We start from the raw sequence: 25231 nt of genomic DNA, 5'->3' as shown, positions 1-25231 counted from the left end.
CAAAGAGATTTCAGCTGCTTGGGAATGACCCATCCTCAGCTTTCCTAAGCATTAAGTCATTCCTTCCCATGAAATCACCATGGTCGTGACCTGTTCTCTTGGCTGAGCAACAGGCAGGAAGACTAATTGGTGCTGAGCAGGCAGTTTGGGAAAGATGAGAAGAAATAGGGCACTAAGCTTCATCTCTCATACTGCTGACCCAGCTCTGTATCTCGTTATTCTTGAAATGCATCCAAGGCTTTTTAATAAGCTTACTGAGGGCAGAGCCAAGGACTTCCATTATGTATGTGTGATCAGAAAAGAGGTATGTGCTAGATGAGAGAAATCATCTGCTTTGATTAGAAGGTGATCAAACTGGCACTGGCACTTTTCCCTGCCCTGGTTTAGAGGTGTCACACCATCAGCTCTCACTGCCTATATCTTACCGCCCTGTTTTGTTCTCTTCCACCAGCTGATCTACATGATGGCTACTACATATAACTATGCGGTTTTGAAGTTTAAGAGTCGGGAAGACTGCTGCACTAAGTTCTAAATTGCATAAGGTCGATAAGGAGCTATATTTAGGAAAGCTCAGCTCTGTAGCATGAACAGCACTGACACTCCAGACTAAAGCGGAGCCTAGGTTCCTGCAGTTGCTACAGTAATTTGTAAATAGCTTCAGTTAACTCACTTTGCATGGTAGACTAAATAGGACTTACTATACGTGAATTACAAAAGAATGGGGTCTGGCTATTCCCACAGTTTGAAAAGGATTGTTATTTACTGACACTGGTAAGCATCCTTTGAAAAATAATTTTCTTGAACAAACTCTGAGCAGTATCTCTCAATGGAATATTAACACCTTGACACTCCTGTCTTTTCCGTTAGTTTTGCTTGCTTGATAACCAGCCTTAGTGATGGGAAAGAGAACGAGTGCTGAAGGTGGACCTTTAGAACCTAGCTTTCATTTTGTCACACCTTTCTAGAAAAGATTTCGTATGCATAGTTAAAATTAAGTTTAAAAGGCTTTTATATCACATGGTTGGCTCCTTACCAAATCGATGCCAAGTTAGGCCAGATAAAAATTTGAAGGGTATTACCCATTTGATTTTTCTGAAAAATGATTACATATTTTTGAAACACCATCCCTTCTTTAGAATGCACAAAGCTGATACCTTTAACTTGTCTTGCTGCATAGCAACTGTTCCCTCACAACTAGGTTCTTGAATTACATGTAAGATTTTCATGGGAAGAGAAGTTGGGCCCAGAGCTGACGGTCTCATCTACGTTGAGAAGAAAGTATGGTATGAGAAGGGAGTGTGGTCTTTAAGGAAACTGAGCTATGTAGATTTGCTCCGGGCAATGGGAAAATCCATGGGAAGGATGTGTGTGTGCCACAGAAACTGTAAAGAATGTTAAGGACTTTTATGTGAAATGAACTTAGAGGAAATGAAATACTGGCAGTTATAAAAGGAAGAAAAATAGTTCTCATTGCTAAAAAATTGTTAACATGCAGACTGCATACTTAGTTTTTAATTTTGGTTTTGACATTCATTTAATTTCTCCATGTTAAATATATACTTCTATATTCATTTACTCAAAATAAACATTTTTTCACACTTTGTAGGCCTTTTGGGGATTTTTCTTTTACCCACAGATAAGTCTTTGCTCCACATTTTTAAACATAAAAAGCAACGTGTTTCTGAACTTCTGCATTGGTCTTTTAAAATTACTCTCAAAATGGAAAAAAGCACTGACATATATTTCATTTTTACTTCTTAACAATAACTTTGGCCATTTTATTCCCAAGTTCATTGTATTTGCATACTAACGTTTCTTCAGCCTCGTACTGTGAAGCCAACTAGTAGAGCATGCTCCGTGCCTGCCAGCAGAAGAGTATTAATAGCAAATAACCCTCGCCCTTCTCCAGCTCATCCGTAATCTGACTAGCAGCTCGCTTTGCCTTCTCACATGCTCACTAGCCGTCATGCTCACCCTTCTTTTCCAGATCCACTTCCTCATGATACTGTCTTCTAACTGGGCTTACTTAAAGGATGCAAGCAAAATGCAGGCTTACCAGGATATCAAAGCAAAGGAAGAACAGGAACTGCAAGATATCCAGTCTCGGTCAAAAGAACAACTCAATTCTTACACTTAAAAGTGTTTGCCAGAGCGTGTCAGCCGACGAATTTACAGCTCTGACACATCATCAGACAGCTGCTCTGCAGTACAGATGTGTATCCCACCAAACTAATGTAGATGTACCAACATTTCACTGTCTGTCTCAAGCTGCTGGGGTGGATCTCTAGGAAAACCTTCCAGTGGGTAAATCATTTTCTTTAGAACAAATATTGGAGGTTTCACATTAGCCATTTTAAAAGGCAACACTTTGACAGAATGACCATTATTCATCCTTTGGAAAATCGTGGCATGAGCAGTTAACTGCTAGAGCAGTTCTAACACATCATGTTCCTTAATGGGGACCTATGGCATGCCAGCATCAAAGGATATGGCCCTAGATTTACATGTGCCACCTGTCCTCAAGTATTATCAAAATAGAATTGGTGTGAAGTTCATTTTTTATAGCTGACCTTTATTAACCTTTGGCTCATCAAAGATGTGATTCTTCCAAACTTAAAATTTTATCAGCACCCCCACGGTCTCACACATTCATTTCCCAAGCCACTCAGAAACTTATCTTTTAGTAATGGTAAAATGAGCTGCAATTATGATAAATATATCAGTGCAGAAGCTGGATTCCGACTGGAGCTCTGCAAAATCAGCTTTATAGTCGATCACATAGTAACAATGGGAGTGAGGATTTGGTGATCACTATTCTTGTTTAGAAACAAATATCAGCTCTGCCTTAATATTTGCTTTCAATTTCTAACCATTTATATTATAACCAGAAACCCAAATTTCCTTCATAGATTTTTTCCATGAATATCTTTCTTAAGAAGTGTTACCTTGTTAAAATGACCACCATTCTAAATCATTTTTAAGTGGTCTGGACAGTGAGTTTACAGTTTCATATCAACGATCTAAAATCTAACTGCAAATTGACCACAGACCTCCTACTTTTATAGACTTTAATACATAAGTAATTTAAATTAGGGTTGATATTTGTTTTCCTATCTAAATCTTAATTTCCTGGAATAATAATGTTTGTTATTCAGCAAGAAAACTGCTCGAGTTTAAGCCATTTTCAAAAGAAACTTGCCTTCTAACTCATTGTGTTCCAGAACATTAAGTGACTAATAGGTACTGGGTATTAGTGATGGTAAGTTTTGTGTTGTTCTCTCTGGAATGATCCATATAACTGTGGGGTGCATCAGTGCTTTTCAAAGGGGCTGCATACTATAGGGTTAACTATGTATATTCATGTTAAGAGTTAACTTGTGGTTTGGCTGTTTCCTGGATTTTAAAACATATACATGTGCAGAAATGTATTCAAATGAAAGGAAGCATACCTTTATCAAGATGCTATTAAAATTGAACATCAACTATAATATTTCATTTGGATTTTTTTTTCTTTTGGTTAATGCCGAGAAACGCCTATTTGGATTCCTTTTAGTTGGGAGACGCTCTCTTCTGTGTAGAACAGTTGTTCCAAGATAGCTTAGTGTTTTGTTTTCCTGTTGCATGACAGAATTCAATATTTTTTCCAGCAGTGGAGGTGCTGTTAGAGTCTAGTGTTCTAGAAGAGGCAGTGTCTAAAGCCTAATTTTACTTTTCTAATTCTGGTAGCTATTGCCAGGAATTTTTGAAAGTTTTGTTGAAGTAGTCTAATATTTTTTATGTAAAGAGCATTAAATTTTGCTATGTATAAATTTTTGTAACCTAACAGTGAATCAATATTTTCTATCAGTGCCAAGGGCTTCCTGTAGTTCTATTCAAGTGTTACAATAAATATTTGTAGATAATAGTCAATACTTGTGTATGCTTATTTTAAAGATCTATTTAGGTGGAAATAGTTGTGGATGTACTAAAGAATAATGAAATAAAATTATAGCTTCATTCGCTTGCCTTTTTACCATACATAAATCCTATCTTTCTCTGTTTGTGGTATGGTGTCATTTTTGAACAATACACATCATCAAGATTTTACATAGGTAGAGAAATACAGTCAATGGGAGAACAGTACTGATTTTATTTTATGTAAGTGCCCGTGTGTACACACACACACACACACACACACACACACACACACACACACACATACGTTTTTAGGAAGAGCAAATTGAGAAAATATTGTAACCTACTGGGCTGTATTTTATATAAAATGCTACTAGCACTTAAAAGTCTGGGAAAAGCACAGGATTTTCATAACTAGTTTTTCCAATAAAAAAAATCTACCTAAAGAATTAACACATACATATAGTTTAATCTTGGGTAAAATTAAAAAAAAAATAAAGAACTTTAATAAAGGTTGATAAACTGTTGACTCATAAGCCAAAGTCTAGGGGGAAAGGTATATTTGGGGATATAATGAAATCTAATTCTAACAGTTAATTCTCTAAGCAGCAGCACTAAATTTGTCTTGGGATTTCTTCTCTAACTTGAACTAACACTGTCAGGATGAGTACACACTTGGTCTCACCTGACCTTTCTTCATGAGGCCCTGCCTTTGGCACTATGGACACACCACCTCTAAGTGAGCTGTTGCCTGTGGATCACTCACCTTCGCTCACATCCTGCAGGTCAATGAGCAGGAGCCCAAATGTAATGAAGTTTGTTTCACTTAATACCATCTGATTAGGTTGCTATCTTCTATTACTGGATAAGCCTCCTGAATAAATACTATAGTGGATTAACAAAAACACAAATAACCCTGACAGCAATTCTGCCGGCACACATAGGAACCTGGGGCGGGGCCTGAGAGGCACAGGTTTTTCCAATTACCTCTGGTTTAAAGAAAAAAAAAAACATTTTAAAGGATGAAAATGAGTCAGGTAGTAGTGGCACACCTTTAATCCCAGCACTTGAGTGGCATGGGCAGGCAGATCTCTATGAGTTTGAAGCCAGCTTGACCTACAAAGTGAGTTTCAGGACAGCCAGGACTGTTAGACAAAGAAATCCTGTCTTGGAGGGTTTAAAAAAAAGAAGTAAAAGTTATAAGAAAAACCTACATATTTAAAAAAAATCAAGTCCACCCATTATAAATAAGAATCAAGGATTCTATAGCAAAGATGCTGGCTTACTCCTGCTACAAAAAAAAAAATCTTAGACAAAGTAACCTATAAAGAATAGAACTTTGGGCTTTTTGTCTTATTTTTACAGTTCTGAAGACTGAGAATCTCAGTAACAAAGTGCTGGCAAGTTCAGTGTCTGGTAAGGGTCAGGCCTTGACTTATACAGTGTCAAGTTCTTGGTACTTCTGAAAGGGACGACATCTCTCATTCACTCTATGTAGGAGGATCTGCTTTCCTGTCACCATGCCCCAGAGGCCCAGCTCCTAATACCATCACACTAGGGTTCCAACATATGAATACTGGAGAACCTACAAGTTTAATGACAGCAGATGCAAAATATTTATAGATATTACAAAAAAATTTTTGTGTTCATGTCAAGGGAGAAACCTGTGGTGGCAGGATGGCTTCCTGTTTTACACATTATAGCCCAAGTGTAGAGCAGGGGGCACACAGCTTAAACTTAGCAAATGTAAGCCTGGCACGTGGCAAGATAAGCTTTCAACAAGGTATAACTTAAGTCAAAACCAGAGAGGAGAATTCCATTTTAGTATAATGAATAAATTCCATGGCTAAAGAGAGGATTACACAGACCAAGTGTGGTGATGCATGCCTTAAAAGGGAGGCAGAGGCAGGTGAATTTGTGAGTTCAAGGCCAGCCAGGGCTTCTGAGATCCAGTCTCAAAAGAATAAAAGGGATAGAGGAAGGGCTCAACTGACTCTGTTACTGTGGTCTCATGCATCATGGTACAAAATTAAAACAATGTTAAAAAAAACACTATGCACAAAGATTTTCATTGACAATTTTAATTATAGAAAAACAAGAACACATATTACATGATTTTTTTGTATGTGAGAAACTAGATAACTAATGTGATTACCAGATGTCATCTGCTTCTTCATGAGAAAAGCCTGGAGAACTAAAGAGAAAAATAAGGTATTTAAAACATTCATGGCAACTTCTAGATCAGTGGTTCTCAACCTATAGGTAACAACCCTTTCACAAGGGTCACCTAAGACCAAGGGAAACATCTGTTTACAATTGATAACAGTAGCAACATTACAGTTATGAAGTAGCAATGAAAACAACCTTCTGGCTGGGGTGACCAGAGCCTGAGGCACTGTATTAAAGGGTCACAGTATTGGGAAGGCTGAGAAGCACTGCTCCATGGTCCTACTCCTTCCTTCTTTTCTTGTAGTGTTTTTGCCCTAATTAGTATCAGGGTCAATTTCACAACTCAAATCACAATCGACTTTTTGAAACCAGTGGCTTTTTATTTTGCTCTGTTTTGTTTTTTAATGCAAGGTCTCCTGTCTCAGGCTGGCCCCAAACTATGTAACCAAAACTGACCTTAAATTTTTAGTCCTCCTGCTTCTACCAGTAATGGAATTACAGGCATGTGGCACCATGCCCTGTTTATGAGTGTCTGGGATTGAACCCAGGGACATCTATCTGTTAAACACTCTACTAACTGAAGTAAATCCTCATCTTTTTAAATTCGTAACTTTTCAGAGTCTTAATATGTAGCCCAAGCTAGCTTCAAGGCCTTCATCTTCCTGCCTCAGGCTGCCGAGTGCTGGAATTACCAGAATATACTACTATACCCAACTTTCAGAAGTAGTAATTTTTACTGATCCAATAATTTCTTGAAGGCAAATCTGATCGTTTTTAGCAGACAACATGAGTAATACTGCTTTGCCTGTGGGAAGCCTACCTTTCATCCTTGTCACTAGGCATCATCATGTCCACTAGTGAGCATTCTTTGCCCGATTTTTTGGAGCTCTAGCACAGGATGGAGAAAGAAGAATTTTGAAACAAGTTAATTTCAAAAACAGCCAAGAATTAGTACACTTTGATTTCTCTAATAATTATTTTGGAAACAGATATAAGAGCCTAATAAAAGTCCTCATTAAAGTGAAACTTAGAAAGCACATCCAAATAATCCATAGCATGTATTTTGAGCATTCATAATTCAGAAAGAAAAATGTTTCACAATCTACAACTCAATGAAACATCAAATAAAACATCCTATCAGGTACAAAATTAAAAATTAGAATCTCTTCAATATTTTACCTAAACTAAGGCTGAAATATATATTTTACAGAATCCTGGTTCTATTTCAAGTATTCACTTTGTGGCCTTTAATCTTTCAATAGAGAACACATGTCCTAAGGTGTCAGAATAAGCCTCCCCAGTGCCTCCCCTCTCCTCTGCCATCTGATCGCTACCCATAGCATAGGCACCTTATCTGCACTTGATTGTTCCTGTTTCTGCTGGATAATTTTCATGTATTTTTCTAAAGGATTTTCACCATGAGTTGATTTGTCTTTCTGGTCTTGAACACTCTTTTCTAATTCTTCTTCCATCTCGATCTTCAGTGACTCTTCAATCATCCTCTAGAAACAGACCAGTGGCAAAAGAGGAAATACGTAAACGTTTTAAAAGTTTCTCAGTCTTAAAAATCATACTAATAAGATCCTTATCCTGGAAGTACAACTTGCATACCAGAGAAATGTGTGTTTAAAATAAAGTCATTGCTACCATCAGACAAACATGTCATTTCAAGGAAGGAAAGGATTAACCAGGAAGCCAAGAACATGTGTAAGGCATATTAAGTAGCCAAGAGCAATTCATCTGCCTAGCACTAAAATCAGAACAAGAAAGGCAAGGAGAGGTAGACAGAGCTGTGTGCGCCTAGACGCCACTGTGGCCTGATTAGACCCGCCTTTTTGCCCTAGCTTTTCCAGCTGGCGAGCTGGCTCTCCTGGAGTGCATATACAGAGGGAAGTTATACAACAGATGAGAATACATGTGAATATCTTTTCAAAACCAAGTTGCTCAGAAGGAGCTCAACAGGAAAGGAAACAATGTCTTTGAGATCACCTGCTGCTTCTCTGACCAGACAGCATTACTGGCTCCCAGCCTTAAGCTGGTACCTGCTGAAGGTGCCCACTGGAGAACCATGTACAGAGATTTAGGGGGCACATTACCCGCTCCTGCTCTAGTTTTTCCAGCTCTCTTCTTTCCCTCTCTATAGCTTCTTGCCGTTCATTCTGCCTTTGTTCTTCTCTCTGCCTGCGTTCTTTCACGTGGAGTTCCCATAGCTGCTGTTCTTTTTGTTCTCCAGTTTGGCTCTGAGCAGCACCTTAAAGGACAGAAAACAGAGGGAGGAGCTACCAGCATCAGATTTTTCAAATCTAGTCTTCTGCAGGCCTGCTTGATTTTTCTGACTCTGATGTCCTGCTCTAAGTTGTTGGTCTATTTTTATTGTCTTCTAGCTCACAGACTGACGCCCAGGAACACTCCTAGACTTTTACTTTCCTGAGATGATATAAGCCACCACACCAAGAATGACCCCACACCATATCCTCTTCATCCATCTCTTCTCTCCATGCTTCAGCCTCTCCATAGCAAATCCTACAGTTCTGCCTTCATGTTTCATTACAATCCATTCCCTATATTTAGAAATATTAGCACATCATTAGGGGTTTCAAAACCACAGCAATTTCAAAGCCCTTTCTCCCTACTCCTAAAAAAGATGCTCAAGTCATTCCTACCTGCAAACAGAACAGAGCTCCCTCCTCCTATTTATCCTCTGGCACTACGACCACTATTCAGTTCAAGCTGTACTGATCCTGGTCCTTTCTAGGGATCATCCTTTTTTCTCCATTGTCATTCAATGTGTACAGGTGTTTTGCTTGCATGTGTATCTGTGCACCATGTGTACGCAATGCCTGAGAAGGCCAGAAGAGAGCAATGGATCACTTGGGACTAGAGTTACAGACAGTGGTGAGCTGCCATATGGATGATAGGAATTGAGCCTGGGTCTTCTAGAAGAGCATTAGAGCTCTTAGCCAACGACCCATTTCTAACCCCTAATCATTTCCATGTCTTTCTTCATTCCTGACCATTTCCCCCAGCCTAACAACCATGTTTTTAATGGGATTTCTGTCATAGAAATGGAGAAATCCCAAAATACTAGCACCCTCCCAAAGTTATACTGGTTCTTTCATCATCTCTGTCTAGGTAGGCCATGGAAATACACATCTATAAAGCTAGCAACTCAAGAGGCTGAGCCCACAAGTTTAAGAGCAGCCCAGGCAACAGAGTCTATCCCATATCCACTGAGCCACCAGTGCTTGTGTGCTTATCCAATTCCTCTTGCTGCTACAGACAGTTCGTCTGTGAGGTCCTCCTTACCCCAAGTGATACATAAATATGCCAGCACATTATTTGCCAAATACATTATACCCTCTTTCTGAAAAAAAAAAGAAAAAGAAAAAATCATTTGTGCCTATTTTGCCCACTTCTATTTCTTCTGAGCAAGGCTCATGTTTTAATTACTTGTCTGTTTTTTCCTTTCATTCTTGGCACAGGTCCCTGCCCTTCAAAGGTTTAAATAAGTCTCGGTTTCACAGATGATGATGCTGGCCATTCTTTCAGCTCTAGCCCATGACCTACATTTTTTCACTCAAAAAATGCTAATTAGCGACAATGCCACAGGTTCACCAAAGGATTTCAGACTCTTGTGTTGTGCTTTGTTCCAGATGCTTAGCAGGAATAACAACTAGCTTTACTCAAAGAAAATGGCCACACAGATCTATCTACCATCCATCCAGCTATTTAATATATGCTTTTCATAAAATTAAAATACCAAAAGCTCACACTTATTTCCATAGACACAATTACCATGCCCCTCCTTTCCATTTTGCCTTCCTTCAAGTCTGTGAACATGGCTGTTGCACCTTCTGCCCAGTGATGGTCTGGTGGACTCCTTCATTGCCCCGCCTTCTTTTTTTTTTTTTTTTGGATTTGTTTTTTTTATAGACAGGGTTTCTCTGTGTAGCCCTGGCTGTCCTGGAAGTCACTCTGTAGACCAGGCTGGCCTTGAACTCAGAGATCCGCCTGCCTCTGCCTCCCAGAGTGCTGGGATTACAGGCGTGCACCACCATCGCCCGCCTATTGCCCCACCTTCTTATCTCAGACTCTCCATAAAGGCAGGAGCTTGATTTGGTTGACTATACCTACCCCTAGGCAACTGCCCAACAGAGAGAAGGTGCTTGCTTGGTCTGGTTAAATGAATTGCCTCGCAAAGCACACTTAACTTACTCAGGAATGAGCATAATCAAAATCTCTAGCTCCTTTTCAGGAGCTCCTCATCTTTCTGAGTACTGTGGCTTCCAGAGTACTTCCAGAGTACCATGAAACTACTATAGACGGGCTTTGAGTATGTTGTGTGTGGGGTTGTCTTAGAGTTTCTATTCCTGCACAAAACATCATGACCAAGAAGCAAGTTGGGGAGGAAGGAGGTTTTTTTTATTCAGCTTACATTTCCATGTTGCTGTTCATCACCAAAGGAAGTCAGGACTGAACTCAAGCAGGTCAGGAAGCAGGAGCTGATGCCAAGGCCATGGAGGGATGTTCCTTACTGGCTTGCTCTCTTATAGAACCCAAGACTACCTGCCCAGGGATGGTACCACCCACAATGGGCCCTCCCCACTTGATCACTAACTGAGAAAATGCCCCACAGCTGGACCTCATGGAGGCACTTCCCCAACTGAAGCTCCTTTCTCTGTGATAACCCCAGCCTGTGTCAAGCTGACACACAAAACCAGTCCGTACAGGGATATTAATAATGTTCCTTTTGGGGCAGCACTAAGAGACAACTTAGTGTGAGGGTGAGAAGAAAAGGACCTGGCTGTTGACTGGGCTGGAAGAACGCATAAATTTCCTCTCAATTCTGCTCTCTAGTCCCTCTGCCACCTGAGGGAGAAGTAGATAAACTGAAGAAGAGAAAGAAGCATGGGCCAGGCAGAAGTCTGATGACCACTTTCTTTCAGTGACGATGTAACATAAAACTTTTCTGAAGATTGAAATATGTTTTTCTATCCTAATGTATGAAATAAATGAAGTAAGAAAGACAATAAATACTAAAATGTTGCGATAGTAAAGCTATACAGTGGGCTTGACCATTACTTCAGGTTTTTAAGACAATTTCTAAAGATAATAAGGTTCCTTATGGGACCGTTTTTTTGCAGAAAAGGAGCAAAAAGATGTAATTGCTCTGTCCACCTCCGATTAAATAAACATTTTAAAAAAGACTAAATGAGAAGTCCACTCTTAGAGGTTTTCCTTAGCAGTTTGCACATGTTCATATAGGGAGAGTCCCTTAAGAATGATAATGCCACAAGCTAAAGCCTCTATCGATATTTATGAAAGTCCTACAGGACCAGGGGATGCCTCAGCAGAAAGGCACTTGCTACAAACCCCAGCTTGATCCATGAGAACTGATTGCCACAAGTTGTCCTTTGACATCCATAGAAACACACAAAAACAAACAAAAACCCAAACAAACAAATAAACAATTAATGTTGGGCCTAGAGTGATGGCTCAGGGGTTAAAACTCTTTGCTACTCTTCCAGAGGACTAGTATTTGATTCCCAGAACCCATGACCAGGCAGCTCACAACTCCCTGTAGCTGCAACTCCAAAGAATACAATGTCTTCTTCTGGCCTCCCCAGGTACCCCCAGGCACACTCATGTACATATCTAGACATACACCAATATACATAATTTAATAAATAAATGTAATAATAGAAATCATGTAGGGAATAAGTTACAGAGCACACAGATCAGCATGCAATATATAGCTATTATTTACATAAGGAACCACTTACTTGGGTAGTTGTATGAAATGAGTCTTGAAGACAGAGTAGCTGCAGCAACATCTATGCCAGGCATGTCACCAGCAGGATGGAGTCCTTCTGCTTCAAACTGTTCTGTCTTGTTCCCTACATCCACATGAGGTACAATTAATTGTGCCATGAGTCCTTCGTAACAGTAGCAAGTATAGGGAGCACTATGCAGTGCAGGATTTGGGGGAGCTTGGGAGTTAGGGAGTGGTAGGGATAGACTATGGAACACCAAAACTGTCCTTTCCTACAGAGCTCTAAATCTAACCATTTACAAAGTGCTTTACTCTCAAGTTTCTTTATATTTTAAAGAATTAATAGAAACTTCATTTGGTTTGCTGATAAAGTCCTTTGAGTCAATTTAAATCTCAACGATGGAAAGCCAGTCAACACTCTGGTATAGATAGGATAACTTTGGCAGGTCAAAGCTACTGGAGTAGGGAAGAGTCCACTTTTGTATTTTTTTAAGGAAAGAGACTCCTGCTCGGTTACCTCTGCTCTAGTAGATGATCCTACACCAGTACACCAGGGCACATATAGACATCTCTAACTGGACTCAGTGGGTTGGAGGGAGACATGGCAGGGGGAGTCAGGAAGGAGTTGAGGGAGAACAGGCAATGGTTATGATCAAAATACATTGTATCCACGTATGAAATTCTCAAAGAATGAAAAAAATTAATGATTTAACAAAGTCATATTAATTGTTGAGTTAAAAAATTGACAAAAATTCCTAAGTCTTTTAATTTAACTATGCAGAATATGATTCTTTCACATCTGACATTGAAATAATATACAAATGTAAAAAATTCTCAAGCTAAAAAGTCTCAGAGGTGATGGACCCTATATCCTTATTTTAAAGTAGGGAGATACAGTCAGAGGCAAGGTTATAGCAAGGCCACCATTTTCTTGACTCTCATCTTAATTATTGTGTATCTATGTGGAGGTCAAGTCAACGCTCAGTGTCTTTCTCAGTCAAGCTCCACCTTAGTTTTTGTAAAACAGTTTTTATCATTCAACCTGAAATTTCACTGCCTTGGCTAGGCTAGCTGGCTAGGGAACCCCCCGGGCATCCTCCTGCCTCTACTTTCAGAATGCAGCACTCAACCAGCCTTATTTATGTGGGTCTCCTTTACAGACTGAGTCACTGACCCAGCCCCTCATTTGAATGTTTTTTCACCTCCATTCTATCAATGAAGATGAGGTTTGCTTAAGTCTGAAGAATCAACAGGATCAATATAATTTAAAGAAGATATCTTCGTATTCCACAGAAAGGAAAAAGAATGAACAGTGAAAAACTCACTTATTGAAGTAACCTCAGCTATGAAATATAAAAGATTCACTTTATGACACTTTTTTATTTGGAAACTATGAATTATACCAATTGTTTTCAAAGAAAATTCAAGTGCACTCTAAAATTCTCTGTCACAGAAAGATGAAGCAAGGCTTCAAGCCGGCTCAGCAAGTAAAGGTGCCTACCACTACACTTGAATACTGAGTGCAATGCCTGGAACACAATGAGTGAACCAAGAGAACCGACACAAGCAAGTTGTTCTCTCATTTCCACATGTGTGCTGTGCTACACAGATACAAATACATATGACATACATGTGCATACACACATAATAAAAGTGCAATAAAATTGTTTAAAAAGAAAAATAAAGCAATGCATCTGTACCATAACACAAAATAGACATATCCCAACATATGAATGCTTTGCTAAAAGAAAGCTTTCCTGTATTTCTACTTATAAAAACTAATAGGTGCATGTTAGGGTTGGGATGGGGGTGAAGAGATAGCTCATCAGTAAAAAGAACATTGGCTGCTCTTAAGGAGGACCCAAGTTCAATTCCTAGCACCCAGCATTCTCATGACAGTTAACAATCATCTGTAATTTCAGCCCCAGGGAATCTCACACCCTCATCTGGCCCCTATGAGCACAAGACACACAGACATGCAAAACAGCTCTACACATAAAAGTAAATACAATTTTTCAAAAATGCTATGCAGCTAGGGAGACTGGCTTCATAAGGTAAGTGTTTGCTTTGCAAGAGGAGGAAGCACCTGAATTGGAATCCCCAGAACCCACATAAAAAGGGTCATGATAGTGGGTGTCTATAATCCCAGCATGACTAAAGTATGATGGAGGGCTAAGACAGGAGAATCTCCATTAGTTAACTCACAGGCCAGGTAGCCTGGTACACTGGTATACAATAGAATGATGAGACTCTGCCTTAAAGGTGGTAAATGAAATATGCCATCTGAAGTTGTCCTCTGTGTGTCCTCCACACAAGTGTCATGACACATATGTAAACATGTACATATATACACAAAACCTAATATTCAAAACTTACATCTGAAAGGTGGTTCAAATTGCTCATTATCCTTCAAAGATTGCTTGTCCACATCTGAAAACTCACTTTTATCTTGCGTTTCAGTTTGTCTCTGATATAAACTAAATTGGAAGAATAAATACATGAATATGAAGTGTTAGTAACATAAATAGGCAAGAGAATAGGTTGTCTGGTTGTGAAAAATAATTTACAGAATGTTTTGCTATTTTTTTTTTTTAAGATAGGTCCTCTTTGGATGGCCTAGAACTATATACACCAAACTGACCTCAAACTCTAGGCAATTCTATCTCAGACTCCCAAATATCGGGATTATGTGCATAAGCAAGGATGTTTGGCTCCGACACTCATTTTTTCCCTGGCTTATAAAGAATGGTTCTAAGTGCTGTACTGGCCACTCTGCTAGAGGACCTTGGTTCAATTCCAAGCACCTACATGGCTTCTCGCAACAGCCTGCAACTCAGTTCTAGGAGATCTGACACCTTCTTCTGGCCTCTGTAGATACCAGGAAGGCATCTACATGGAAACAAACATACATGGAAACAAAACACCCACACACATTAAAAAAAATGGCTTGCCCAGCATGTATGAGATCCTAGTTTCTATTACAATGTATTTCAAGAGAGAATTAAAATGAAATGAAAAAAGTGTGTGTGTGGTATGTAGTGGGAGAGAGAATGGCTTCAGTGAACAGAGCTTGCCACCAGGCATTGTTCTTGGCAACCAGCCTACATTTACTTGGTCATCTCCCTTGTTACCACCCTATGCCCTAAAGTAGACATTGTTCCAAAGAATAACATACTCTCAATACTATTCCTAGGGTAGTTTTCCAGTAACCACAAAACATTTTCTCTAAAGACACATTCCATATGCCATCAGCACAAACCAGTTGAAGATGCAGCTGCACAAGCCAAACTATATATCAAAGTGTGCTGACTTTACATAAAATGGATCTTGAGGCTCTTTTTGGCTTCCTCATAAGAAAATTCAATACAAGCTGGGCATGGGGTCTCACGCCTGTTGCCCCAGAGTTCAAGAGGCACACAGGCAAGAGGATCACTACAAGTTTGAAGCCAGCCTTGGCAATATAGCAAATGAGTCTGTCTGAAAACAAAACTACAAATATAGAAGATATCAAAGAATATAAATGCCCTAGGACCATGGTAGACACACAGAGCAGTTTTCAAGTATGAACAGGCAGCATTCATAAACATCAGGTACCCAACTGGAGCCCACAAGTAGGATTTCAGAATCTCCTGTTGTGGTCCTGCCTATGAATTACAGCTCGGGCAACCTGCTGGCCTAATCCACTTCTTCCTGCATTGACAGTCACACCCTAGTGTCTACCATTACTTCAGAATTTGTTTCAATGATCCACAAACTGCAACCTAGTTTATATTTAAATGCCACAACATTTTTTTTTGTCATTGTGTATTTGTTTTTGAGACAGGGTTTCTCTTTGTAGCCTTGGCGGTCCTGGTACTCACTCTGTAGACCAGGCTGGCCTTGAACTCAGAAATTTGCCTGCCTCTGCTTCAGGAGTGCTGGAATTAAAGGTGTGTGTCATCACTCCTGACCCTCAAAACATATTTTTTTTTTTACCTGTAAACTTTACCATTTCATTTTTTATTGGCTAAATCATATTCCAATGTTTAAATGTACCACAATTTTATCAATTTGTCCATTAATGGACATCCTGGCTTTTTGAATTTCTAGCTGATAAGAATAGACCAGCAAAAAACATAGTTGAGCAAGTGCTACTCTGGTAGGATAAAGCATCCTTTGGGTATATGCCAAAAAGTGGTATAGCTGAATCAATCTTTTTTTCTTAATATTTTTATTAGATATATTCTTCATTTACATTTCAAATACTGTCCCCTTTCCTGGTTCCCCCCCAAAGTCTCATAACCCCTCTCCCCCCCCCCCGCCTGTTCCCCAATCAACCCTCTCCGGCTTCCCTGACCGCTAGCATTCACGTAAAGAAATGTTCAAAATCCTTAGTCATCAGGGAAATGCAAATCAAAACTACCCTGAGATTCCACCTCACACCAGTCAAAATGGCTAAGATCAAAAACTCAAGAGACAGCAGGTGTTGGCGAGGATATGGAGAAAGAGGAACATTCCTCCACTTTTGGTGGAATTACAAGATGGTACAACCACTCTGGAAATCAGTCTAGTGGTTCCTCAGAAAACTGGACATAATACTATTGGAGGACCCAGCTATATACCACCCCTGGGCATATACCCAGAGGATTCCCCAGAATGCAATAAGGACACATGCTCCACTATGTTCATAGCAGCCTTATTTATAATAGCCAGAAGCTGGAAAGAACCCAGATATCCCTCAATGGAGGGATACAGAAAATGTGGTATATTTACACAATGGAATACTACTTAGCTAGTTGGATCAATCTTAAAGTACATCTATTTCCTGTAATCCCAGCACTCTGGGAGGCAGAGGCAGGCGGATTTCTGAGTTCCAGCCCAGCCTGGTCTACAGAGTGATTTCTAGGACAGCCAGGACCATACAGAGAAACCCTGTCTCGAAAAAAACAAATCCCAAAAAAAAAAAAAAAAAAAAAGGTACATCTATTTCTAATTTTCCGAGGAACAACCATATTAATTTATATAATGAATGTACAAATTTTCACTCCCACCAGCAATGGATGAGTTTTTCCCTTACTCCATATATTGTCCAGCATGTGTAAAATTTCTCGAAGTCTCAAAATGAGCCCAATTTATTTGCTGTGACAAACTTTATAAGCAACTATCTATCTTTAGGAACCAAATCCAATCCAGACCCAGGAAGATATTTATTCATACAATAATCGCATACTCCCTAATTCAAATTACTTTCAAAGACCACAAATGATTTTACAATCTAACTATAAATTCCAGACTGCCATATGATCTTTAACATTGCCTTAAAAAGGACAAAGGAGTAAAGGTCAAAACAGCAGGTCAGTAGTATTCAATGGAAGATGATGAGAAACTAACTTACCAGGCATTTTGCTCTGGAGGACCAAAGAAGCTGTGCTTGGATGGAACAGATGATGGCTGGGCTGTTCTCTCAGGACAAGGACTAGGGGAAGCAGCAGGTGATGCGGACGCTTTGTCAAGACAAGCGCTGGAGGGGGCAATGTGTAATTTCCTGAGACCTATGAGGAAGAATCAATCAGCTTTAAAAAGCTCTATTAATTTGAAAATAAATCCTATACCATCCTTGCAAACAGCCAAGCTTAATGTGTGAGAACCAAAATCAAACTGTAGAAGTAACATAGAGTATACAGAAACTAATCAGCAGCAAGACAAAGGTTATGAGCTCCCTCAACACTTGTGTGTGCTAGGGAAACTAGACCTTAACATCCTTTGTGTTGCCAATGTCCACAGCAATCCTGTGACATGGGAGGCCACCCCTGTTGACCAGGGTATGGTAGAATGAGAACAGCCCCCAGTACTGGAGCAGACTCCCCCAGGCTGCCTATTGCACATACTGCCCAATCTAAAGCATCTATGTCACAACCCTCTGGACAGTGGCTTACCTTCCAGATACATTTCATTATCAAGACTTCTTCTCGATTTTGGTTGAGGTGTAGAGGAGAGGCGGGTGGAGGAAGACGTCCCTCGTGGCCGTGAAACAACACTGCCCATGAATGCTTTGGACACATCACTCTTTTCTTCCTTCAGTATGTCCGCAATAGGCTGTTCAGAGACAATCCTGTCCTCTGCAGAAACATGTCTATCCATGGAACTAGAAGCTATGCTTCTGAGAGCTCCCACGGAGTATACAGATGAAGGACTCTTTGCCTGCTGAGGGCTCATGGAAGGATTCTGAGTAACTCTTTGATAGTAAGTTCTGAATGCCTTTTCCAAGCGTTCAGCCTCTTGCTCTAGCTCTCTTACCTTGGCTTTAGTAGTACTAGTTATAAACTCAAAGTCAGAGTCTGGGGAACTAGCCTCTGTTGCTGTATTTACATAAGGTGGGACCCTTGACATAACTGCACCTGCCATAACCTTGTTCTGTTCAAGGGGTTCATCCAAGAAGTCCCCACTTCTATCTTCATTGTGGGGTGCCATCTTGCCACTCAATAGGCCACTCAGGGAATGAATCAAAGAGTGCTTTGGATTTCGAAACACTTCATTTTCTAGGGCTGCAGGTCACAAAAAGAAAAGTTGAAAAAGAGGAGAAAAGGTTATGAATAAAATTAAATTATACTTCAGAATATTTTTTAAAGTAGTAAAAACAAACCTACATATTAAAGTTTCTGAATCCATAGTCACACTCATTAACATTTACTGAAAGCCACCTTCATGTACCAAGCCTTTATAAACATGATAAATTTCACAATCTATTACACATGAGTCTGCAATAACTATGTCTGAGAAGTGAAAACATGTAATTTACTGGGTACAGTCTAGCCAGATCTGAACTATAGCAAAGCATTTAATTTTTGTTTATACCAACCAGCATGAGAACTATTTGATTGCAATATAATTAGTCTCTTGCCAAGCCCAAGTGTCGGATAACCAGGACAGAAATTCCTACTGCTCCCTGTTGGGAAAGGGGATGGGGGTCTCCCTGACGAGGGGACCGCATGGTCAGCAATTCCTAGAGCTTCTGAGATTTCGTAGCATAAACCTAATGTGTATCCTGCCTCTAACCCTGCAACAGCTATTTATGATGCCACAAAACCAAGCGTACAATGGGCTAGAGGGAGGCAGGCCATGTGTGTGGAGGATTGCAGGAGGGCCTAGCTTCACTGACCTACTTTCACATTACAAGACTATAACGTCAGTGGTAGACAGTCTGGCAAACAACTGCTAGCAGAAAATAAGGAATTGGAAAAGAGTTTAGAAATGAGTAAAGACCTAGAAATAAACTAGTGAAGGTAGAAGGAACAAGTGACTGATAAAAGCCCAAGAATGAACTAAGGAAGACAAAAAAAGGAAGGATGAGAAACAAGCTGAACTGTAACAAATACACACTGGGCCCAAAACCGATTGCAGAACAAAGTATTCAAGCTTTTCTCCTCTTTCTGTGAAGCAGGGGGAAGAGACATTCACAGCGAAGGCAACAGTGAATCATTAGCAGTAACTGCTGCCTGATAGGCTTCCATATACCAGGTCATGCCCTATATCTATTCTATCTTTGACCACTGTGACCCAATAGGCATTGTCTCCATTATAAATGGGGAACTTGAAGAAGTTCTAAATATGTCATGCCCAAGATCAAACAACTTCAACTTAAGGTCAAAACAAAGCAGGTCGTGAACTCTGAAAGCAATCTTCTATCCTGCTTCTCTTGGATATTTATACACAGGTTTGGTAAGGAATATATAGATATATGGAAAAGCCTGTTAGCCTTAACAGAGTTACATACACACACACACACACACACACACACACACACACACACACACACGAACAAAAGATAAGACAGGGTAAGATAAGGTAAGAAGATTGAGGGAAGCAATAAGATACTCAGAAAGTATTGGCACTTGCCACTAAACATTTCAGTTCAATCCTAGGGATCCACATTATGGAAGGAGAGAACAGATTCCTTCCTGCAAATTGTTCTTGAACCTTAATATGCACCCCCACTCCTCACAATCCAAAACAGGAAAAAAAAATAAAAAACAAATTTGGGAGCATCTGTGCCGCCAGCAACACCAGGCCTGTTTAGGGTATCTATAAAGGTGAGTTAAGCACTTTAGCTCATGACTCAGTTGATATTCCTAAGAAGTTTCATTTCCGTTATGATTTTTGTTTCTATAGCATTTCCCTAATATGTTATTACTACACACACACACACACAAACACAGTTAAAATTGTCTCTTGGAGCCAAGGAGATACAAGCCTGACTACCTAAGTCTGATTCCTGAAACCCACATAAAATTGACCTGGATGCCTACCCACTAATGTAGCAGTGGCAAAACTATATATGGGAGGAACCAACTGTTCTCTTAATTGTATTTGAGGTCTTCTCCACCGGATAGAGCGCACTGTAACTGTTACTGCTACTATAAACATGGTCAAAACCCACGCATAGTGAGTTGGAGAAATGGCTTGGCAGTTAAGAACACTAGCTGCTCTTTCAGAGGACCCACGTTCAGTTCTGAGTGCCCACTAAAATTAGTTTATAACTAATTCTAGGGGATCCAATGTCCTCCTGTGGCCTACATAAGCACCAGATACGCACATAGTGCACATACATGTGCATGTGAGGGGGGAGCCCTATACATAAAAATTAAAATAATTATAATCATAAAAATTAAAAATAATAAATCTTCAAAAATAAACATCAACAAAAACATGAGTAGCTAGGTATGGTGGTTTATACCTTTAATGGCAGCACTAGGGAGGCAGAGGCAAGGGGATCTCTCTGAGTCTGAGGCCATCCTGACTTACATAGTAAGTTCCAGGATAGCCAGGGCTATGTAGAGAGACCCTATTTTTAAAAAATGAGTAGAGAAATCATAGGTCCAAGAGGAAATCTTCTGATGTTGCTTATGATGTTAGCTAAATGGTTATGCTGTCAAATTGCAATCTAAATATGAACATAAAGTTGTTTTGCTCACAACCTTGGTTATAGAAGCTTCTTATTGCAGAGGGTAATGGTTAACACAGAGACTCATAAATGTTCCAAGTGTCAAGAATAAGCTACTGCGAATGCCGACCCATAGGTGGGACATCTCTAACAACACCTCCCAGAAGCTCAGGGAACATCAGGGAAGAGGGTATGAAAAAAAGGTAAGCCCTGGAAGATGACAAGTGCTATAAAATGTTGTCTTCTGGACATGACATAGCTGTTGCACATGTAAACTCAGAGTAATTATGATTATCTGCACAACAACAAGACAGTTAAAAATACAGCACTGGGGGTTGGGGTAAGGCACTCATAGCCCAGGAGTGATTAGTTGTTTTGGGGTGGTGGCATTGACAGGCTGCTTATACTGCAGGGAATGATCTCATAACCATGTACATACGGACAACACTAACTGCACTCAGTGGGTTACATGAGGCATAAAGAGGATTGAAGCTGAAAGGAAGATATAATGATGGGAGGCAGACTCTACAGAGAGATAGGTGGATCCCATCAAGATGTACTTTACACATCTAGGACATAGTCAAAGAATTAAAGGAAAAAGCTACATGTAGGAACACACATCTGCACTCCTCTGGCCAGTCAGAGGGAGGAGTGGCAGGACAGTGGGCAGGTAGTGCAGGTTAGCTAGCCTGGAGTAGGCAGCGCAGACACTGAAACAAGAGACTCACTGTCTCACTAAGGGCGAAGCAGAGAGCCAATTCTTGAAAAGTCCTGTAAACTCGACCAGAGTGCCACTGTGCTCTGGTGCTCTATGTATCTGTTTCCCTCTCTTACACAAGCATGCATGCACATGTACACACATGCACACATAATTAATAAACAATTTATTTTTTTAAAGTTTCCAACCTGTCTGAGTTTGTTTTAGTTGTGACTTTAACTCAGCGACCTGAACAGTTAACCTTTTAACAGAAGCATCATATTCTGATATCTGGGTCCTAAGCTGTGTAGAATTTTCAATCTGAAAAAGAAATACATACAATTACAGCTTGCTCTAAACAGAAAATGTCTTTTATTGTGTGTATATTCTTTATTTTGCCAATTCTAAGAACCTTTTACACCAACAATCAATAGGATGACTTCTATTAAAACAACACCCAAACAACGTTTTCACCAAACAGGTTTTGGATTTTGAGACAGGGTCTACGAAGCCCTGACTGTTGAAGAGCTCAAGGAGAGCCACCTGCCTCTGCTTCCTGAGCTCTAGGATTAAATGTGGGTGCTAAAACAGCTATTCGATTTATTACTCGCAGGCAGAAATTACAGTGACACAGTAGATGTGTGTGTAAGCCACAAAGCAGGTATCAAGAGGCATGGCAATTGCTGGGACCTCTGAGTTTAGGTCTACATAAGTTTGCTTTCCTTCCAGTGCTATTATCATTAGGCATATGAAGTCAGAATCACCAGGGAATTTTCTCACATGAAAAAGGCTCTTTTGCAATGTTGAGGTAAGGAATTCTTTGTACTCAGATAATCTGATTTCGCTGGCTTGATATGTGTAAGCTTTCTATACTACAAACCAGACTGGCATAATTCCTATAAGAATAAAGAACAATACTCACTTCAGTCTGCAGCTGTTTCTGTAGAGCTTGCCTGTGAGTTTCAAAGCCCTTATGCTCCAGTGCCATAGCCTTTTCTGTTCTCTGCAATTCTTTCTGAAAAACCAAAATCTCAGGAGGTGGCTGGGTTATACCTAAGAAGGTTTGAGAGGAAAAAAAGAAACTCCTAGTCATAATCAATCTTAAATTTGCCTATTTCACTAAAAAGAAAAAGCAGCTAGAGAGTTAAAACGTTTCTGTTCTTTGTACTCCTGCAATTAATATTCTACTAATCCTATTAAGTGATCTAAGAACCATCTTGAATCACAAATTTCAGAATAAAATAATCTAAAGCATGTTAATTGGATTCCTCTGGAAGCCCTTTAAGATAAAGAATTCTTTCAAATTCTTAAATTAACCCAATAGCCTGTCTCTTTCCCACACCACATGCAGAAGGTATTATAAGAAAGAGCTCTCCAATTGCCTGTCACCTGTCAATGCCTGTCCTCGGTTTCATGTCATATGAACAGCAGCAGCCCATGGCATTTAGGTTCCAGAAATAAGGTTGATGGTGCTTGCCACTTGGGTCACCCAAAAGGCTCTTTAGTAAAGTGTGCCTTATGTAGGGTAATCATAAAGGATAATGTAGTACAAACTGGACCAAAATGTTAGGACTCTTTTAGAACTAGGGGCTTAGGAGAGGGAGCAAGTTCCCGAGGTACACTGAGTAAGCAAAGGCACAGAGCACTGGTAGGAGGCATCAAGAAGGGACTATGAGCCCTCTTGTTTGAGAATCACAGTAGACAGGCAGTCTAGACTGTTGTACCTGGAAGCCAAGGCTAGGAATAGAAATGATTACAATTTCAAGCTCTTCTCCCTGCCTTGCTCCAAGTGCTTACTGGATCGCCCGAGGCAACAGTCAGAAGGCAGGAACCCTGAAGCTACCCACAGAGGCAGTTACTTAACAAATATTACTTAAATGAAACTCATAATTATGAAATAGCAAACAAAACTTAAGCAACTTCAATGTCAGGATCTTAAAAGATTCTCCCAATGTAAGCTTCCCTTACAGATAGGTCTATAATCCTGACCTAATGGAAATTACAAAAACATGCAGATCACAGAAAAAGACATACGGTCTAGGAGACGTAAGTTTTCATTCCTATTCTCTTCCAGTTGCTGTTTAAGTAATTTATTTTGTGCCTGAAGCTCCACTTTCTCTTCTTTCAGTTGTGAGTAATCACTCATCTCTTTCACCTTTTCATTCAGCGAGTGGTTTTGTTTTGACATTGCTAAAAACTGAGCTTTGACAGACTCCAGCTCCAGCTAAAATTGAAAAAGGAAAACTTATATCTGAATAACTTTCACAGTACTGCAAAAGTAAAGGCTGGAAGGCTATCTGAATCTGAGCATCGCACATGAATGACAGTGACTACAAGACAGAGGTAAGGCACTCTGCAGCAAGATCTCTTCTGCACTGGTGATAGGCCAGCAGCTCAGAGACTGTATAGACAGACATCTGATCTGTCCTATGAAGTGAGGGAAGGGTGTATGGTGAATGCAATTTGGAGTCAATTCCTAAATGCCACCAATACAACTACATGTCATAAGACATTTTAAAAACATAAACAGATAAAAGGTGGATACAGTCTCTACTGCTGTGAGGTACTTTCATTTTCTTAGTCTAATGTGTCCCAAGGTTGCAAAGGTAAACTTCACCTACACAATCACCTACACAATCCACTTCACTTTGTTTTAGACAGGGTCTCACTTATCCCTTGCTGGGAAGATAGAATATAGTACCTACTGGCCACTTGTTATGGGTACTTCACCCACTCCTCCAACAATCATGCTTTGTTAGAAATATCTTTAAGATTACAGTCACAGAACTTGCCTAAAGGCATATAAGCAGTTAAGGAAGAAGAGAGAATTTGAGCAGCACAATTCTTAGATCCTTTGCTTAAAATTTCCTCTGTTAACTTCGGCTACTACCTTCTTAGTCATAAAATAATCAATCCAAGCAGACGAAAAAGATGGCATAAGGAGGCAGACACAGTTCAAGGTCAATTCCCGGCACAAAGATTCCTGCATGGCAGCTAAGAACCCTGGATAACTCCAGTTCCAGGAGGATCTCCTACTCTCCACAGGCACTGTACACATGTGGTGCAGACATACATGAAGACAAAACTCCCATACACATAAAATAAAAAATGAATAAATCTTAAAACACCTCTAAATTCTCTATAAATAAAAAAGCATTAACCCTAACATGTCATTAAGGAAAGTTAAGAAATAGGTTTAATGATTACCTCAACTTCTTTCATACGCTTTACAGATTTACTGAGTTCTTCCTTTTTTGAATTAATAAGTGTGAGCTCCTCTTGCAAATGAATAGTTTTTTCTGAGGAATAAAGAAGAACCAATTAAATAATGATTTCCTACTGAACATAAAAGACATTTAATAATTTATGGCCACTCTGTGAGACCTCTGTCTCATAGTTTAAAGCAACAAGTTTATCAGCCAAAATTGTAGTGAGCAAATAAGAAATAAGTTCCATTATCCAATGAGTGATACCATTACAACTGCCATAGATGTGGTAAAATTCCTACTACATGCTAAACAGTTACTCTCTCTGAGCAGGGCATGGGACCTTAATGTTAAGTGTGCCTACTTTCCTTAAAAGCAAAGATCTATTTTCCTTCTGTAGTTTTTCCTTCCTGTAACAAAACTCTGCAGATAATATATATCAAAAGAAAATCTGCTAAATCTAAATAACAAGAGCACTAGACTATAAGATGCATCTGCTTCTGTAAGACAGGAGCAAAAGGAGTCACACAGTTGGTATCTAGTCAATAGTAAATAAGCATCTCTAGTTTACT

General features: G+C 39.7%; 2 protein-coding genes across 6 annotated transcripts in view; one reads left to right on the top strand and one right to left on the bottom strand.

Annotated features, from left to right (window-relative positions):
* Gpm6b (glycoprotein M6B) overlaps window positions 1-3909 on the top strand; it is a 146668-nt gene extending 142759 nt beyond the window's left edge. For 3 of the 5 annotated variants that reach the window (XM_052170897.1, XM_052170899.1, XM_052170895.1), the window contains one exon: window positions 1988-3909. In XM_052170897.1, coding sequence (XP_052026857.1) covers window positions 1988-2137 — 150 coding nt within the window. In that variant the 3' untranslated portion in view covers window positions 2138-3909. Of the gene's footprint in view, window positions 1-451; window positions 1602-1987 lie in introns of those variants that run through there. The other 2 variants (XM_052170900.1, XM_052170898.1) reach the window with 1 other exon arrangement.
* Window positions 3910-5965: 2056 nt separating this feature from the next.
* Ofd1 (OFD1 centriole and centriolar satellite protein) overlaps window positions 5966-25231 on the bottom strand; it is a 39465-nt gene continuing 20199 nt past the window's right edge. The window contains exons 12-23 of the mRNA XM_052170064.1: window positions 24661-24752; window positions 23488-23677; window positions 22376-22506; window positions 21663-21774; window positions 17752-18360; window positions 17211-17367; window positions 14213-14313; window positions 11847-11960; window positions 8160-8314; window positions 7413-7565; window positions 6884-6951; window positions 5966-6088 (exon numbers count right to left, since the gene is read on the bottom strand). Coding sequence (XP_052026024.1) covers window positions 6046-6088; window positions 6884-6951; window positions 7413-7565; window positions 8160-8314; window positions 11847-11960; window positions 14213-14313; window positions 17211-17367; window positions 17752-18360; window positions 21663-21774; window positions 22376-22506; window positions 23488-23677; window positions 24661-24752 — 1925 coding nt within the window. The 3' untranslated portion in view covers window positions 5966-6045. The remainder of the gene's footprint in view (window positions 6089-6883; window positions 6952-7412; window positions 7566-8159; window positions 8315-11846; window positions 11961-14212; window positions 14314-17210; window positions 17368-17751; window positions 18361-21662; window positions 21775-22375; window positions 22507-23487; window positions 23678-24660; window positions 24753-25231) is intronic.

This window comes from Apodemus sylvaticus, chromosome X, assembly GCF_947179515.1.
Source record: "Apodemus sylvaticus chromosome X, mApoSyl1.1, whole genome shotgun sequence".
Classification (NCBI taxonomy): domain Eukaryota; kingdom Metazoa; phylum Chordata; class Mammalia; order Rodentia; family Muridae; genus Apodemus; species Apodemus sylvaticus.
Note: the sequence above shows the minus strand (reverse complement) of the source record. Positions and strands in the feature narration are given on the sequence as shown.